At 60.0% G+C, this 15,714-nt stretch overlaps 3 protein-coding genes across 4 annotated transcripts; 1 reads left to right on the plus strand and 2 right to left on the minus strand.

The window, feature by feature from the left end:
• Positions 1-476: 476 nt before the first annotated feature.
• Positions 477-5,700, minus strand: LOC109365936 (uncharacterized). Its single transcript, XM_085214727.1, has 2 exons — positions 5,517-5,700; positions 477-4,357 (listed from the first exon to the last, which is right to left on the minus strand). Exon 2 carries the CDS (start codon positions 4,345-4,347, stop codon positions 625-627), a length of 3,723 nt encoding a protein of 1,240 aa, XP_085070853.1. The 5' UTR covers positions 4,348-4,357; positions 5,517-5,700; the 3' UTR covers positions 477-624.
• LIG1 (DNA ligase 1) lies at positions 5,696-12,332 on the plus strand. The gene is made up of 24 exons (XM_085214735.1): positions 5,696-5,829; positions 5,957-6,111; positions 6,204-6,245; positions 6,363-6,440; positions 6,841-7,055; positions 7,134-7,220; positions 7,932-7,988; positions 8,496-8,668; positions 8,746-8,912; positions 8,985-9,061; positions 9,151-9,242; positions 9,316-9,415; positions 9,890-9,975; positions 10,054-10,169; positions 10,244-10,339; positions 10,442-10,552; positions 10,632-10,703; positions 10,772-10,916; positions 10,986-11,068; positions 11,152-11,304; positions 11,417-11,470; positions 11,549-11,692; positions 11,765-11,857; positions 11,929-12,332. Exons 1-24 carry the CDS (start codon positions 5,823-5,825, stop codon positions 12,004-12,006), a joined length of 2,481 nt encoding a protein of 826 aa, XP_085070861.1. The 5' UTR covers positions 5,696-5,822; the 3' UTR covers positions 12,007-12,332.
• A 1,012-nt stretch (positions 12,333-13,344) lies between these two features.
• Positions 13,345-15,583, minus strand: LOC104909726 (uncharacterized). 2 transcript variants are annotated; one of them, XM_085214794.1, is made up of 3 exons: positions 15,081-15,221; positions 14,539-14,710; positions 13,345-14,010 (listed from the first exon to the last, which is right to left on the minus strand). In XM_085214794.1, the coding sequence occupies exons 2-3, from the start codon at positions 14,640-14,642 to the stop codon at positions 13,563-13,565; spliced, it is 552 nt and encodes a 183-aa protein (XP_085070920.1). In that variant the 5' UTR covers positions 14,643-14,710; positions 15,081-15,221; the 3' UTR covers positions 13,345-13,562. The 2 variants fall into 2 exon arrangements, with proteins under 2 accessions (XP_085070920.1, XP_010705536.1); XM_010707234.4 differs by lacking the exon at positions 14,539-14,710 and having other exon boundaries at positions 15,081-15,583.
• Positions 15,584-15,714: the final 131 nt, after the last annotated feature.

A 15,714-nucleotide genomic window follows, 5' to 3' on the forward strand; every position in this document is an offset into this window, starting at 1 on the left:
ATGGGATGGGTGTGGTGGCCATGAGACAGACAAGAGATGGTCTCTGGGGGGTTTAGGGTAGCGGTGGTGGCCATAAAATGTCCAGGAGGTGGCTATGGAGTCCAGTAAGGTGGTCATAAGGCAGCTATGGGGTGTCTGTGGTGGCCATGAGATGGTCATGTGGTGCTGTGGGATGTTTGTGGTGGCCAACAGTTGGCTCTGGAGTCCTGTAGAGTGGCTGTGGTGGCCATAAGGTGGCCAGCAGGTGCTGTGGGATGTCTATAGCGATCCTACAGCATCCAACAGATGGTCATTGTGGGATGGCTGCAGTGGCCATAAGATGGCTAAGAGGCAGCCATGGGATGGACAGGAAATGCTATGAGATGGCTGCAGTGGCTACAAGGTGGCCGGCAGGGGACCATGGGATGTTGTGGGGTGGCTGCAATGGCCCTAAGGTGTTCATAGGATCCTTAGAGGAGAGCATGGGGTAGCTATAGTGGTTGTAGCAGCTGTGGGGGGCCACATGGAGGCCTCTGGATGGCCCTGGGGCAGCCACTGTGTTGCCGTAGAGGCCATGTGGTCACTGTGGGGGCCATAGGGCGTCCATGGGAGCCGGTGGCATGGCTGTGGGGTCTATGTTCCCCCTCAGAAGGTATGCACAAGCTGCGCCCCTGGCAGCACCTGCACCCCCTGCACAACTGGCAGGTGGGGGGTCGGGGAGCCAGGGAGCAGCTGCACCACAGCAGGACCCTCACTAACTCCCCCCTGCCGAGGCTCCCCACGTAGGACCAGGACTTTTGGGGGTGCCGGGGTGGGCACTGGAGACTGGTCACTGGAGCCCCGCAGCACCAGGACACTGCGAAGCCCTTCAGATGTCTGCAGCACACCCAGCCCTATGGCCGGTTCTGGGCCTCCCTGCACCAGCAGCACCTCTGGGCCCGCTGGAAGCGACACCCCGGAGGATAGAGGGGCTGGTTGGGCTCCCGATGGGGGCTGTAAGTGGACTGGGGGCACCTCCAGTGTCTGGAGCTGGATGTTGGGCACCTCGGTGGTCTGGAGATGGATGTTGGGCACCTCCACAGCTTGGAGCTGGACACTGGTCACCTCAGTGGTCTGGAGATGGACATCGGGCACCTCCACAGTCTCAAGATGAACGTCAGGTACCTCCATGGTCTCAAGGTGGACACTGGGCACCTCGGTGGCTTCGAGATGGACGCTGGCCATATCAGTAGCTTGGAGGTGGATGCTGGGCACTTCTGACGTCTCCAGATGGACGTTGGCCACCTCTGTGGCTTGGAGCTGGACATTGGCCACCTCTGTGGCTTGGAGATTGATGTTGGGCACTTCGGTGGACTCAACATGGAGATTGGTCACCTCTGTGCCTTGGAGATGAGTGTTGGCCACATCGTTGGCTGGGAGATGAACACTGGCCATCTCAGTGGCTTGGAGCTGAATGTTGGCCATCTCAGTGGCTTGGAGATGGACGCTGGGCACCTCCGTGGTCTCAAGATGGACACTGGGCACCTCCATGGTTTCAAGATGGACATCGGGTACGTCCGTGGTCTCAAGACGGACATTTGTTACGTCCGTGTTTTGGAGCTGGATGTTGGGCACCTCAGTGGCCTGCAGCTGAACACTGGTCACCTCTGTGGTCTGGAGCTGCACGTTGGGCACCTCAGTGGCCTGGAGCTGGATGTTGGTCACTTCTGACGATTGTGGCAAGGTTTGCAGCTGAACGTTTGTCACTTCAGTGGCTTCCAGCTCAACATTGGTGACATCTGTGGACTGTGGCAGGGCTTGCAGCTGGATGTTTGTGACCTCCAAGGGATGCGGCAAGGCTTGGAGCTGGACATTGGTCACCTCACCAGCTTGCAGCTGGATGTTGGTGACCTCAGAGGGTTGTGACAGAGCTTGGAGATGGACATTTGTCACCTCAGCAGCCTGCAGCTCAATGTTGGTGACATCTGAGGGCTGTGGAAGAGCTTGCATCTGGACATCTGCTACCTCAGTAGCTTGCATCTGGATGTTGGTGACATCCGTGGGTTGTGGCAGGGCTTGCAGCTGGACATTTGTCACCTCAGTGGCTTGGAGCTGAATGTTGGTGACATCTGTGGGTTGTGGCAGGGCTTGCAGCTGGACATTCGTCACATCAGTAGCTTGGAGCGGAACGCTGGTGACATCTGTGGGTTGTGGCAGCGCCTGCAACTGGACATTTGTCACCTCATTGGCCTGCAGCCTGACAGCCGCCCCCTCCACCGCTGCCTGTCCCTGCGGGATGCCTGCTGGGTGCAGGGGTTGCTCGGGGAGGCCCTGCAGAACGAGGATACCGGTCCCCGTCCCCTGTGGGACAGCCGTGACTGCCTGTAGCCGCAACGTGGGCAGCGTGGTCCCCGCGCTGGGCACAAGCAGAAGGCTCTGCCCGGGGGTCGGGGACTCCCCTTGGTGTTTGGGAGCAGGCTGGGAAGCTGTGGGGAGCAGGATGAGCTTCTGTGGGGCCGGTGGAGGGCTGGGGATGAGCTGGAGGCCCTGCGGCGTCTGCAGCAGCAGGAAGGTGTGGGCATCAGGAGCCGTCACCTCCAGGCTGAGGGCAGCCTGCAGGACGGGGCCGTCGCGCTGCGGTGTCGGGACAGGGCGAGGGGACCCTTTGGGGCCAGCTGCGTGGGTGCGGAGGTGCCGCTGGAGGTAGGAGGCCATGACAAAGGCTTTGGGGCAGAGGGGACACTGGTGGGGCCGGGCGCTGGAGTGGGTGCGTTGGTGGAGCTGGAGGTTGGAGGAATGGGTGAAGGTTTTGCCGCAGTGGGAACAGGCATAGGGCCGCTCGCCCGTGTGGGTGCGCTGGTGTTGGCGGAGGTTGGAGGTCTGGGTGAAGGCCTTGCCACAGATGGGGCAGGCGTGAGGCCGCTCGCCTGTGTGCAGCTGCCGGTGGCGGCGGAGGCAGGAGGTGTTCTTGAAGGCCTTGGGGCAGTCGGGACAGGCGTAGGGCCGCTCGCCAGTGTGCAGCCGCAGGTGGTACTGGTAGTGCGAGGACCACTTGAAGGTGAGGCCGCACTCGGCGCACTTGAAGGCACGCAGCCCCGTGTGCACCCGCTGGTGGATGGCGAGCAGTGAGGAGCGCTTGAAGGCCTTGGGGCACTCGGAGCACTTGTAGGGCCGTTCGCCCGTGTGGTCCCGCATGTGGTAACGCAACCCCGACGAGCCCTTGAAGGCTTTGCCACACTCGGTGCACTGGTAGGGACGCTCCGACGGTACCGAGGTCGGGGTTGGGGTCGCCGGAGGAGGATGCGGTGTTTCCGCCGAGTGACCCCGCTGGTGGCCCAGCAGCCCAGCCAGCTGCCCGAAGCTCCTGTGGCACTGCGAGCACTTGTAGGGCCGTTCAGCACCGTGGCTGTGCCTGTGCCGCGCCAACCCTGAGCTGTTCTTGAAGGTCTTGCCACAGGTGGGGCAGCGATGGGTGGCCGTTGCGGTGACGTCCCCTGGTGTTGCTGGCTGTGCGTGGCTGCGTTGGTGGCTCAGCAGCTGCTCCTGGCTGGGGAAAGCCAGGTGGCACTCAGCGCACTTCCACAGCATCTCCACCGCCTCCAGGAGCAGTGGTGGTGGGGACAGCTGGGACGGGGACAGCGGGGATGGCAACAACGGGGATGCGGCATGGCTCTGCAGATGCTTCTGCAAGCAGGCATCTGAGACAAAGGCTTTGGGGCAAGTCGGGCACTTGTGGGACCGGGTGCTGGAGTGGGTTCGCTGATGGAGGAGGAGGTTGGAAGAATGAGTGAAGGTCTTGGAGCAATGGGAACAGGCGTAGGGCCGCTCTCCTGTGTGGGTGCGCTGGTGTTGGCGGAGGTTGGTGGATTGGGTGAAGGCCTTGCCGCAGGCGGAGCAGACGTAGGGCCGCTCGCCTGTGTGGATGTGGCGGTGGCGGCGGAGGCTGGAGGAGTTCTTGAAGGCTTTGGGGCAGGAGGTGCACTTGTAGGGCCGCTCACCCGTATGCTGCCGCAGGTGGTACTGGTAGTGCGAGGACCACTTGAAGGCCAGCCCACACAGCGCGCACTTGAAGGCGCGCAGCCCTGTGTGCACGCTCTGGTGGATCTGCAGCAGCGACGAGCGTTTGAAGGCTTTGGGACACTCGGAGCATTTGTAGGGCCGCTCGCCCGTGTGGCTGCGCTGGTGGTAGAGCAGCGCCGAGGAGCCCTTGAAGGCTTTGGGGCACTCAGAGCACTTGTAGGGCCGTTCACCCGTGTGGGTGCGCTGGTGGTGGACGAGGCGTGAGGACCATCTGAAGGCTTTGCCACACTCCAAGCACTCGTAAGGGTGTTCCCCGGTACTTGGCGCTGCTCGGCCCGCAGCCAGCTCCAGCTGCTGAGCACCCACCATAGCTGCTGCCCTGCGGGGACACAGGGTGTGATGGGGACACGCACATACATGAGACGAGGGCTGACCCCAGGGACACGACCCAGGAGAGAACCCCAGGGTAATGGGGATGCAGACAAGGACTGGTCCTGAGAGAAGGACAGCACCCAGCAGATGGGACAAGATGCAGGGAAGGACACAGGAAGATGAGCACAAGACCCAGGAGATGGGGAGTGACCCCAAGAGACAGAGGTCCATGGGGTGGGGGAAAGAACCCAGGGGAGGGCCCCAAAGTAATGGGGCTGGTGACAGAACTCAAGGAAAGACTCTCCAGGAGGACAGGGATGGGATCAAGGCCTGGCCCAAAAAGAAAGATGGAGGCCAGCGGATGTGGACAGGAGGCACAACTGGACACAGGAAGGAACCCAGGGGACAGCGTGGAGCGGGCACAACCACGAGCCTGGTAGGAGACAGGGAACGAAGCCCAGGAGAGGGGGACGTGACAGAGGAGATGGGAACAAGATGCAGGAAAGGATCCCAAGGTAATGGGGTCCGGGACAAGGCCAGTCCTGACAGAAGGATGGAGCCCAGGCGATGGGGACAGGGTCTGTTTGGGCTACAGGGACCGCCTCCGGGATATGGGAACAAGGTCGTGGATAAGGGACTGGGGACAGAACCCCAAAGTAACGGAAATGGAAAGAAATGGAGGTAGAGCACGGACATGAGGACCAACACGTGGAGGCGGGGGATGGGGACAAGACCTGGCCCGGACACTGGGAAGACGGGAATCGGGCAAGGCCTGACCTCAACAGAAGGATGGGACCCAGGGGGCAGGGACAGGGCCCAGCTGGGCTACAGGGACTGACCCTGGGGAACGGGGAGAAGGTCAGCGCCTGGGGCGGCTCACAACGGATGGGGACGGAGCCGGGGGGAGGAGGTCAGGGCCGGGCCCGAATGATGGACAGAGCGCAGAGGACGGCGCCAGGGCCCGGGGGGCGCGGCCAGCCATGGGGGCGTGGCCTAAAGGGGGCGGTGCCTAAAGGGGCGGGGCCACCGCTCCGCTCCGCGCAGACCCCGGCCCTCCCCACTCACGCACGGCCGCGCGCCCTTTAACGCCCCGCCCCCTCCGGCGCAGGCTCCGCCGCCGCGGCCCGGCCCGACCCGGTCCCCCCCCGCCCCGCTCCGCCGCTCACCTGGGCGGGGAGGGCCCGCGCCTCCACGGCCCGGCCCGGTCCGGCCCGGCCCCTCCCGCACGGGCCCGACCCCGCTCCGGCCCTCCCGGCGGCCCCGACGCCCGCGCCCGCCCCCGGCGGCGGCGCGCACGGCAACGGCCGCGCCGAGCGCACGGCTCCGGCCCCGCCCCCTCCGCGCAACGCCATTGGGCGCGGCCGCCGCGCGGAGCCTCCTGGGAAATAGAGTTCGTCCCGCCGCCATCTTGGAACCTGAAGGGAAGGGGACGCCATCGCGCCGTGACGCCATCACGCCGCGACGCTGGCGCCATGACGGGTATGCGTGGGGGCGGGTGGGTATATGTAGGCGTGTATGCATGTACGCGGAGGTGCGTGGCTGTATGTGTGCGCGTAGTTGTATGTGTGCGCAGCTGTTAATGCAGGTGTGTGTCTGTGTATTTTAGGACTCCGCCGCGCAGGCGCGGCTCTCAGCCGAACTACACCTCCCATCACCCCCCGCGCCCCGCCCCGCCCCCAGCTTCCGGCCGCCGGCAGTGACGTCACCCACTCGGATTTTTCCCCGCGAAAACGGCGGCGGAGCGATGCAGCGGCGGATCACGTGAGCAGCGCGGCACCGGGACCCCCCCCCCCCCCACGTGTCCCCCCGTAGTGACGCCCCTCGTCTCTTTCTTCTCCCCTCCCTCCCCGCAGGTCTTTTTTCGCCCCCCCCAGGGCCGCAGATGGCGTCGTCCCGTGAGTGGGGCGGGGATGGGCTGCGGGCGATCGGGAAGTTTTCTTTACTGGGGGGAGATCGGGGGTGCTGCCCCCCCCCTCGTCGCACATCCGGCTCTGAGCTTCCTCCCCTCGCAGAGCGCGTGTGCAGAAGTTGGAACGGAGCCCCCCCCCGAAGAGACCCTCCAGGAACATCGGGACCCCGATGGGAGCGCGGTGAGAGCCCGCAGTGCCTGCCCGCTTCCTCCCAGTGCCTATCAGTCCACCCCCCGTCCTCCTCTGTCACCCCAGTATCTCCCAGTCCTACCCCAGTATCTCCCAGTCCTACCCCAGTATCTCCCAGTCCTACCCCAGTATCTCCCAGTGCTCCCCCTGCTCCTTCCCAGTCTTCCTTCAGTCCCATCCCTGTGTCTCCCAGTCCTGCCCCATTCCTCTCCCAGTGCCTTTCAGTCCAGCTGTGGTCCTGCTCTGTCACCCCAGTATCTCCCAGTGTCGCTACGGTGCCCCCCAGTCCTGCATCAGCCCCATTCCAGTGCCTCCTAGTCCTGTGCTGGTGGCCCCTGTCCCCTCCCAGCCCTATCACTGTCCTCTCTGAATGCTCCATATTTGCCCACAGGATCCCACATCCCCTGGCAGCAGCTCTGCCCCTGTACCCCCCGCGTCCCCTCGTGCCCCCTGCTGTACCCCCTCCCAACAGCAGCCAGGGGACACGGATGGAGACAGTGATGGGGACAGGGACAGTGCCCCCCCCGCATCCAAGCGCTGCCGTCAGTCGCCCGGCGACCAGGACAAGGGACCTCCCCGTCCCCACAAAGCTCCAGCCTCCAACAGGTGGGTGACAGTGTTGGTGGGATGACACAGGGTCCCTGGTGGTGCCACCACTGTGTCCCCCTGTCATTGTCCCTGCAGCTGTATACCAGTGGAGCCATCCCAGTATGACCCCAGCAGGAGTGGGTACCACCCAGTGCAGGATGCGTGCTGGGGGCATGGGCGCAGGTGGGGACTTTGGGAGGGAACCCCAAATGGGAATGGTGGAGGATGGGGAGCGGGAGGGGGAGGAGGGGGTGTTTTCATCACAGGTCAGGATGTGGGGTGATGGGAGATGTGGGATTATGGGGGACACTGGGGTGCAACACAGGGTTTTCATAAGAGGGTGGGACCTAGGGTAGGAAATGAGGTTATTGGGGAAGGTGGGATGGGTCGAGGGGGGGGAGCTGAAAGATGTGGGGTCATTGTGGTGCTGGGAGCCTTGGGAGGATCATAGGGGATGTTGGGGTCACAGGGTGTGATGTGCGATGGTGGGGAACATTGGGTCGTGGAAGGCCATTCGGATGGGACTTGGGGTGATGGGATGACGGGGGACTTTGGGATGGGATATGGGGTCACGAAGGCATTGGTGGGGGGACATCGAGGTGGGACGCGGAGTCGTGGGGTAATGAGGGACTCAGGTGACATTGGGGGTGATAGGGTGACAGGGTGGGACGTGCAGCGATGGGGGATATTGGGTCATGGGAGACATCAGGATGTGACGTGGGGGGTGTTGGAGTAGGATGTAGGCTTATGGGGGGCTGATGGGGGACATTGGGGTGATTCATGGTTGGGGATGATGGAGGACATAGTGGGGACACTGGGATCATGATGGGTGATGGGAGGACAGGGTGTGGGGGTTGGGGTGGCTCTGGAGGTGTCACAACCCCTCCCCTTCAGTGTCCCCTACCTGGCGGTGGCTCGCACCTTTGAGCGCATCGAGGAAGCCTCATCCCGGTAAGACCCCACATTTTTATCTGGGAAGGCACAGCCCCATCTTTCCTCAAACCCCAACATTGACCCCATACCCAAAAAGCCAATGGTTTTGGGTCTGTGGGATGACCCCATTTCCCCCTTCTATCCCAAACCCTGATAATTTTGGGTTGAGGCAATGACCCCAGCTCCCCCTTACCCCAAGCCCCAATAATCTTGACGTGGGAGATACGGTCTTATCTCTGCACTACCCCAAACCCCAGTGATTTGGGGTTGGAGAATGACCTCATCTGCACCTAATCCTAACGTTGACTCCCTCACCCCAATGATTTTAGATGGGGAGGATGACCCCATTTCGCCTCCACTCCAAACCCCAATAAGTTTAGGCTGGGGGACGTGACACCTTCTCCGCTCCTACCAGAAACTACAAAGGACTTGAGATTTATGGAGACAACCTCGTTTCCCCTCTATCCCCAACCCAAACCCCAATGATTTGGGTTTTGCTGTCCCCACCCTCAATCCCTCCTCCAGACTGAAGATCATTGAGATCCTCACCAACTTCCTGCGCTCCGTGGTGGCCCTGTCCCCCTCCGAGCTGCTCCCCTGTCTTCTTCTGTGCCTCAACCGTCCCGGAGCCGCCTCTGAGGGGCTGGAGCTGGGCATCGGCGAGACCCTGCTCACCCGTGCCCTCGCCCAGGCCACTGGTAGGACCCAGGGTTGGGATGCCCAATGGCACTGACGACGTGGGTGGGTGCTGATGATGGCGCTGACATCCCCACAGGCCGCCAGCTGGCTCAGATCCGCAGTGAAGCGCAGGACAAAGGGGATTTGGGGCTGGTGGCCGAAAGCAGCCGCTGCACCCAACGCACGGTGGTGCCACCGGCCCCGCTGAGTGCCAGCGGTGTCCTCGGCAAGCTGCGGGAGATGGCCGCCATGTCAGGCAACGCGGTGAGTTTGGGGACCACGCGGGTGGCACTTGTCACCTTCCTTTTGTGCCAACGTTGCTGTGCTTTTTTGCAGTCTGCTAGCAAGAAGATTGACATCGTCAAGGGGCTGTTTGTTGCCTGCCGGCACTCGGAGGCACGATACCTCGTCCGGTGAGGACAAGAAGGGGCCATCGGAGTGCTGTGGGATCACCTGGTAGTGACACGGTGACGCTGGTGTCCCTTGGTGTCCCCTAATGCAGGTCGCTCAGTGGGAAGCTGCGCATTGGGCTGGCCGAGCAGTCGGTGCTCACCGCGCTGGCACACGCCGTTGCTCTCACGCCGCCAGGGCAAGGTGAGAGCTGTGAGGACCCTGGGGACGGTGTGGGATACTGGGGTGGTGACGCTGGGGCTGTGTCACGTGGCAGAGCGGCCGCTGGCTGTGGTGGATGCTGGGCAGAGCATGGCACCTGATGCACGCAGAACTTGGTTGGAGGAGCAGAGCCGCATCCTCAAGCAGACTTTCTGGTGAGGCCTGTCCTCCATGGGTTCCTGGAGGTCCCCCTTGGGTCCCCTGGGTCCTCTTTGTTTGTTTGGGGCACCTGCTCTTTGGATAGGCTGTTCTCCTGAGATTCCCGTCCTCTTGTGTCACCTGGGGTCCCCTTTGATTCTTTTGGGGTCCCTGTTCTTTGGGGTCTCCTTTTGTCCCCCAGCATCCTCCTTTTGTTCGTCTCAGTTGCCTTTTATATCCCCCTTTCTCTACGTGCTTCCCCTTGATCCTTGTTTCTGAAGTGTCTCTGTTTGCCCTCTTGGTGTCCACATTGGTACCCTTTAATTTTATGGAGTCCCCGCTCCTCGTGGGTGCTGCTGGGTGATGTCACCAACTCACTGAACCCCCTGGGTCTAATAACCACCCCATGAGCTCACTGGAACCAAGTCATCTCCTATCTTGGCAACACGTTAACAGAGGGGGGTGCTCGGTCTGTCCCCTTGTCCCCACAGTGAGCTGCCAGACTACACTGCCATTGTCCCAGTGCTGCTGGAGCACGGCCTGGAGCAGCTCCCCAAGCACTGCGGCATCACTCCAGGTACCGTGGGGCCAGAGGTGGGTGGTCCCAGCCCCACCTTGTCCCCATCACCCTCACTACGTCCCCTTTTGTCCCCAGGTGTTCCCTTGAAGCCCATGCTGGCCCAACCTGCTCGCTGCGTCAGTGAGCTGCTGAAGCGCTTTGAGGAGGCTGCATTCACCTGCGAGTACAAATATGATGGGGAACGAACCCAGGTAGAGTTTTGGGGGTGTCACAGGGTATCCTTCACCCTTTGTCACCCTCCTGTCACCTCTGTGTCCACCCCTAGATCCATGTCCTGGATAGCGGGGCCGTCTTCATCTACAGCCGCAACCAGGAGAACACAACAGCCAAATACCCTGACCTCGTCGAGCGCATCCCCAAGGCAAGCTGGGGGTCTTCAGGGGGAGTGTGAGGGTACCAAGGAAAACACGGGGGACTTGGGGACAGTGGTGATGCAGTGCTGAGCTCTGGGATTGCCTCAAAGATGCTGAAGCCCGGCGTGCGCTCGTGCATCCTGGATGCAGAAGCGGTGGCCTGGGACAAGGTCACCAAGCAGCTGCAGCCCTTCCAGGTGCTGATGACGAGGAAGAGGAAGGTGAGAGCAGGCTTGGGGACACGAGGGGCAGCAGCTGGACGGTGCAGTGACACCCTCTTTGTGTTCCATGCCTCTGCAGGATGTGGATGCCGCTGCCATTAAGGTGCAAGTGTGTGTCTATGCCTTTGATCTGCTATACCTCAATGGGGAGGTGAGTGCATGTCCCCAGGGGGGTGACACCTCGTCCCCGGGGGGGGGATGACACTGTTCCCCCCACAGCCACTGGTGCGGGAGCCCTTGGCCACGCGACGTCGGTTGTTGCGAGAGTCATTCGAGGAAGTGGAGGGCGAATTCCTCTTTGCCACCTCGATGGACACCCGCAGTGCTGATGAGGTCTCTGATTTCCTGGACAAAGCCATCAAGGGTGAGTAATGCCACCAAAGGAGTGCCACCCCTACGTCCCCTTCCTTGAGTGACCACAGGTTGTCCTCAGCCTCTTGTGAGGGCCTCATGGTGAAGACACTGGAGGTGGAGGCCACGTACGAGATTGCCAAGCGGTCCCACAAGTGGCTGAAGGTGAGCACTGGGACTTATTTCTTGTCTCTCTGTCCTCCTGTGGCTTTCCCCATGTTTCCAATCCCCTGCCTATCTCTCTACAGCTGAAGAAGGACTACCTCGATGGCCTTGGGGACACGCTGGACCTCGTTGTCATAGGTGCCTACCTGGGCAAGGGCAAGCGTGCAGGCATCTATGGGGGCTTCCTCCTGGCCTGCTATGATGAGGAGAGTGAGGAGTACCAAAGCATCTGCAAGGTGACCACAAGGGCCACCTGTGGGCTTGGAGACGCCATTGGTGACCATCCCAAAGCACCTGTGGGCTTGGGGACGTTGTTGGGGGCTGTCCCTAACCGCTGTTCCTCTACAGATAGGCACTGGTTTCACCGAGGAGAGCTTGGAGAAACACTACAACTTCCTCAAGGTGAAGTGCTGGAGCTGTAGCACCCTGGAGACAACTCGGGCTGTTTGGTGACAATTTGGGTGACGTTGTCCCCTCCAGGAACACGTGTTGACTCAACCGCGTCCCTATTACCGCTGGGACAACGCAGTGGCTCCGGACCGTTGGCTGGCAGCTGTGCAGGTCTGGGAGGTGAAATGTGGGGACCTGTCCATTTCCCCTGTCTACAGGGCAGCTGTGGGGCTGGTGAGTGTGACAGCGGGACGTGGGGAAGGGACACGTGTCCTCGGTGGCGCTTTGACGCTGTGTTTTGTCAAGGTGGATGAGGACAAGGGCATCTCGCTGCGCTTCCCGCGGTTCCTGCGTGTGCGCGGGGACAAGAAACCTGAGGAGGCCACCAGCAGCACGCAGGTGACAGGTCGTGGGCAGGGATGGGACACAAAGGAGGGAGGGGGGTCCCACATCTGCTGTTTCCTCTGCAGGTGGCCGAGCTCTACAAGAAGCAGCAGCAGATCCAGAACCAGCAGCAGGCAGAGAAAGGGGACGAGGAGTTCTATTGACATCGCCCTACAGGGACAGGGGCATGGGCAGCATTGCCTGGGGACTTGTCCTGTATCAAACGTCCCCATGTGTTCCCCTGTGGCGTGGGGACCTCAGGACGTTGTTACCCTTCCTGGTGCCCCCAGGCCATTGCCACCTTCCAACCCTTGTCTACCCCTGCTTTGTATCCAGGGTCCCCACGTGTCCCCTTATGCCGTGGGGACTTCAGGATGTAATAACCCTCCATCCATTGTATTCCCCCACCCCGTATCCAGTGTCACTTCTACCCCATCCCTGGAGCTCCCCATGTGTCCACTCCCCAATAAACCATCTGCCCATTGCTCCAGCTTCTTTAGCCTGGAACGGAGCTGTGGTCATGCAATGGGACTCTAGCAGGGTATAGGAACACTGGGAGTTTGGGGAGGGTTTGGGTGGGATCGTAACTGTGCCTGCCCCATATATCCCAGCTCCTCCATGGGCTGCACTGCAGGACTGAGCAGCTCCATGGAATGATGGAGGGCACCGTGCACCTCCATAGGGTGTTGGGTGCTCTCTGGGACTCCTCACCTCAATAGACTGCTCTGTAGGGCTGTGCAACCCTACGGGGTGATGGATGACATTATGTACCTCCATGGGGTGCTGGGATGCCAAGCAGGGGCTGGCCTGGGAAAGCAGAGGGAGAACTGGAGGAAGTGGGAGGAGAGCAAGAAATGTCTCTTTTCCTGGAAGCAGCGTGGTTTCTCTTTTGCCTGAGCTGCAGAGCAGCAGGTCCCACGCAACATTTTGTTTTCAACATTTGTTGACTTATGCCTTGGTCCGGATGTGCCTTTTTTTTTTTTTTTTTTTTTTTTTTCCCCCCCCCAAAAGAGAACACCTCTCACTTCTCCTCCAGCGTCTGATTTCTGAGAAAGGGGTGGGGAATAGGAGCAATGTGACCAAAAAAAAAAAGTGACAAAATTGATAACAGTGACATCTCATAAACGGAGGGGGGCAATGGCTCCCTTTGAGTGCAAGAGGCAGAGAGGAAATGGTGCCAGCACAGAGCCTGGCCCCAACTGGCCCTACCCCCACCATAGCCCTAGGCTTAACTCCGTGCACTAACCCTTAGCCCTAACTCCTAGCCCTAAACTCCGTCCCTTCCTCTAACCCATCCTTAACCCTAACACTAATTTGAACTTCCTCCTTCGCCTGGAGCTGCTCTCCACCAGGATTTATGCTGACCTAAGACATCCCCAGCAGAGCCAGGATGCCAGAAGAGAGAAGGACACTGGTGGCGTGGTGTCACTGTACCTTGCCATGATGCTGGCTGTCAGAGCCTTTCCCCATGCACTGAGCCTTTCTGGAAGAATAGACACAACTTGTGAGGGTAAGAATATATTTATTGGCTATCATATGCAATCATGAGTTAATTAGCAAGCTGTAGAACACTGTTAGCTCTGTAGCAAAGTCGATGAGGTGTCCCATGGGATCCATCATCACCATCCACCTCCTTCCAAGACCGCTGGAGAAGCCTTGCTGCATCCTTGCTGAATATCTCCCAGGGGTTCCTTTGGGCAGCAGTGGTGCCCATCTTCCCTCACATGACTTTGGTGTAGGGTGGTGGATCTATTTCTTCAACTTGGACTTTCAGGATGGCTTTCTCATTGTTGGACATCTTGGCTTGGACACGAATGTTCCCCTTGGAGACCTCCAGGGTTTCATGTTGGGACTCGAGCGCGGCTCGCTGGAAGAGCGAGGAGCCGCAGTATGGTTTACTCTTCATCATTTTGGAGAAGACGTCGCTGAGGATCCCCAGGTGGTTCTCCTCCGTGAAGATCTCCAAGGCAAACTCGATTTTGTAGAGGACGTAGTCATAGGGGTTGGAGAATGCGATGGCCAAAAAGAAAGCGTCAGCCTTGCAGACCACAATCCCCACGCTCCCTCGCAGGCTGTAGGGAGTTTTTGCAAAGGCACATATTCCTCTGGAGTCTGGGCCAATTTCAAAGGGCAGGGGATCCACATTCTGGCCACTGAAGCAGTAACTCCTGCAGAAGAAGGGCTGGTGAGAAAGGGCAGCTGGAGCCCAGCGGATGGAGACAGAAGGGGAACTCAGTTGCAGAGGTGCTGAGTGGGACTCAGAATTCTCTAGAGAGCAGGCTTTCACCAGCGCAAGCATTGCCAATGCCAAGCATCCCTGAGCCAGAATTACCGCTCCCAGAATCACTAGTGCACAGCATCACCAGAGCAGGCGTGACAGAAAGGGAGCTCAGTGTCCCTACCAAGCCTCTTCACCCAGCCTTGCTGGACCCAAGCTGTGTCCTCTGCGCATCTTCTAGTTTGGCTGATGGGAATCTCAAGCAGTCCTACAAGAAGTGCAGGTGCAGCAGCTGGGGAGGAGTAACTCCAGCAGTGGGCGATGCTGGGGGCACCCAGCTGGAAGCAGAGGCAGAAAAGGACGTGATCTGCAATGTGCCCCTGATGCCTATGGGGCTGAGGGTGCTGTGGGCTGCATCAGGCAAAGCACTGCCCAAAGCAGGAAGAGATCCTGCCCTTCTGCTCAGCTGAGGTCACACCTGGAGTGCTGTGTCCAGTTCTTGCCCCCAGTAGAAGGGAGATGGTGTAAAGAGTTCTGTAGAGGTCCGCTGAGACGGGGAAGGGATTGCAGAATCTGTCCCATTGGGAGAGCTGGGACCACCGATGCAGAAGAAGAGGTGGCTCAAGGGACCTCAGCAATGGTGCAGGTATCTGATGGGGGGGAGCAGCAAAAGAGAAAGGAGCCATAATGCTCGCACGGTTTGAATGCGTGCTCATGACTGGCTGCCCCAAGCTGGAAGGGACAAGAGCTCACCCTGATGACAGCAAGGAATCTAAGCGGGGCCTCCAAGGGAATAAGGAAGGAATAAAGACACGGAAAGAACTGGATAAGGATGGGGACGAGGAAGGAGTTTCTTGAAGTGTGTGAGCAGTACAGCGCCAAGAGGGGACGGTCCACCACAAGATGGAGGAACGTGCTGGAAATCGCTCCAGCACTTGGCACTGAGCCTCTCTCCATTTCTTTGGAGATGTCTCTCATAGGCAGGTGGCAGAAAGCAGCAGGGGACGGAGGGGTACCCACCTGAACTCCTTCAGCGTCACTGTCCTGGTCCTGTTGATGATCTCCAGGCCCACGCTGCGACACACATCAATGTTCTTCATCAGGCTCTCCACACCCTTACCTGGTTGCCCAGGGCTACAGCCGTCATTGTGAGGCTTCTCCTCTTCCTTCTCCTTTAGTGGCATCTTCCCCACTCAGTCCTGTGGAGCTGCAAAAGTGCTGCAGCGGTGCAGAAACAGCAAAAAAAAGGGGTGGATAAGGCCGACTCCCCCTGCGGGAGCTCAGAGCAGGGCTTGCAGTGCTCCTCCCACACATCCTGTCGGGCTTTGCAGGTCTCAAAAGGGCAGCTCTTGCACAAGGAAGTCCTGGGGGGAGCGACGCGGAGGGCTGTGTTCTCCTGCTCCATCCCCAGCTCTGGTTCTGGAAGGATCCGGCTGGAAAATGTCCAGAATTCCAGGGCTGAGGGTTTGCTGATGCTCAGAGAACAATGAGTGCTTCCCCCCCGTCCTGCCCATGAAGGAGGAATTCAGGGTATCTGCTTAATACAAATTTAGGTATCCTTGGCGTTAATCCTATTTGTCCCAATGTTATTTGTTCCATGGGTGACATTAAATTTATAGCTTTACACGTAGAGGGTCACAAGCAGCAGTGAATT

Source organism: Meleagris gallopavo, chromosome 33 (assembly GCF_905368555.1).
Source record: "Meleagris gallopavo chromosome 33, MGAL_WU_HG_1.1, whole genome shotgun sequence".
In the NCBI taxonomy this organism is placed as follows: Eukaryota; Metazoa; Chordata; class Aves; order Galliformes; family Phasianidae; genus Meleagris; species Meleagris gallopavo.

Excerpts from the sequence above, each read along its gene's own strand:
- LOC109365936 (XM_085214727.1), bottom strand. The coding sequence starts at position 4,347 with ATGGTGGGTGCTCAGCAGCTGGAGCTGGCTGCGGGCCGAGCAGCGCCA.
- LOC104909726 (XM_010707234.4), bottom strand. The coding sequence starts at position 15,244 with ATGCCACTAAAGGAGAAGGAAGAGGAGAAGCCTCACAATGACGGCTGT. Across the intron at positions 14,011-15,080 it reads GTGACGCTGAAGGAGTTCAG|GAGTTACTGCTTCAGTGGCC; the intron begins GTGGGTACCCCT and ends CTTCTTCTGCAG.
- LIG1 (XM_085214735.1), top strand. Across the intron at positions 6,112-6,203 it reads GCGATGCAGCGGCGGATCAC|GTCTTTTTTCGCCCCCCCCA; the intron begins GTGAGCAGCGCG and ends CCCTCCCCGCAG. Across the intron at positions 6,246-6,362 it reads GCCGCAGATGGCGTCGTCCC|AGCGCGTGTGCAGAAGTTGG; the intron begins GTGAGTGGGGCG and ends CTCCCCTCGCAG.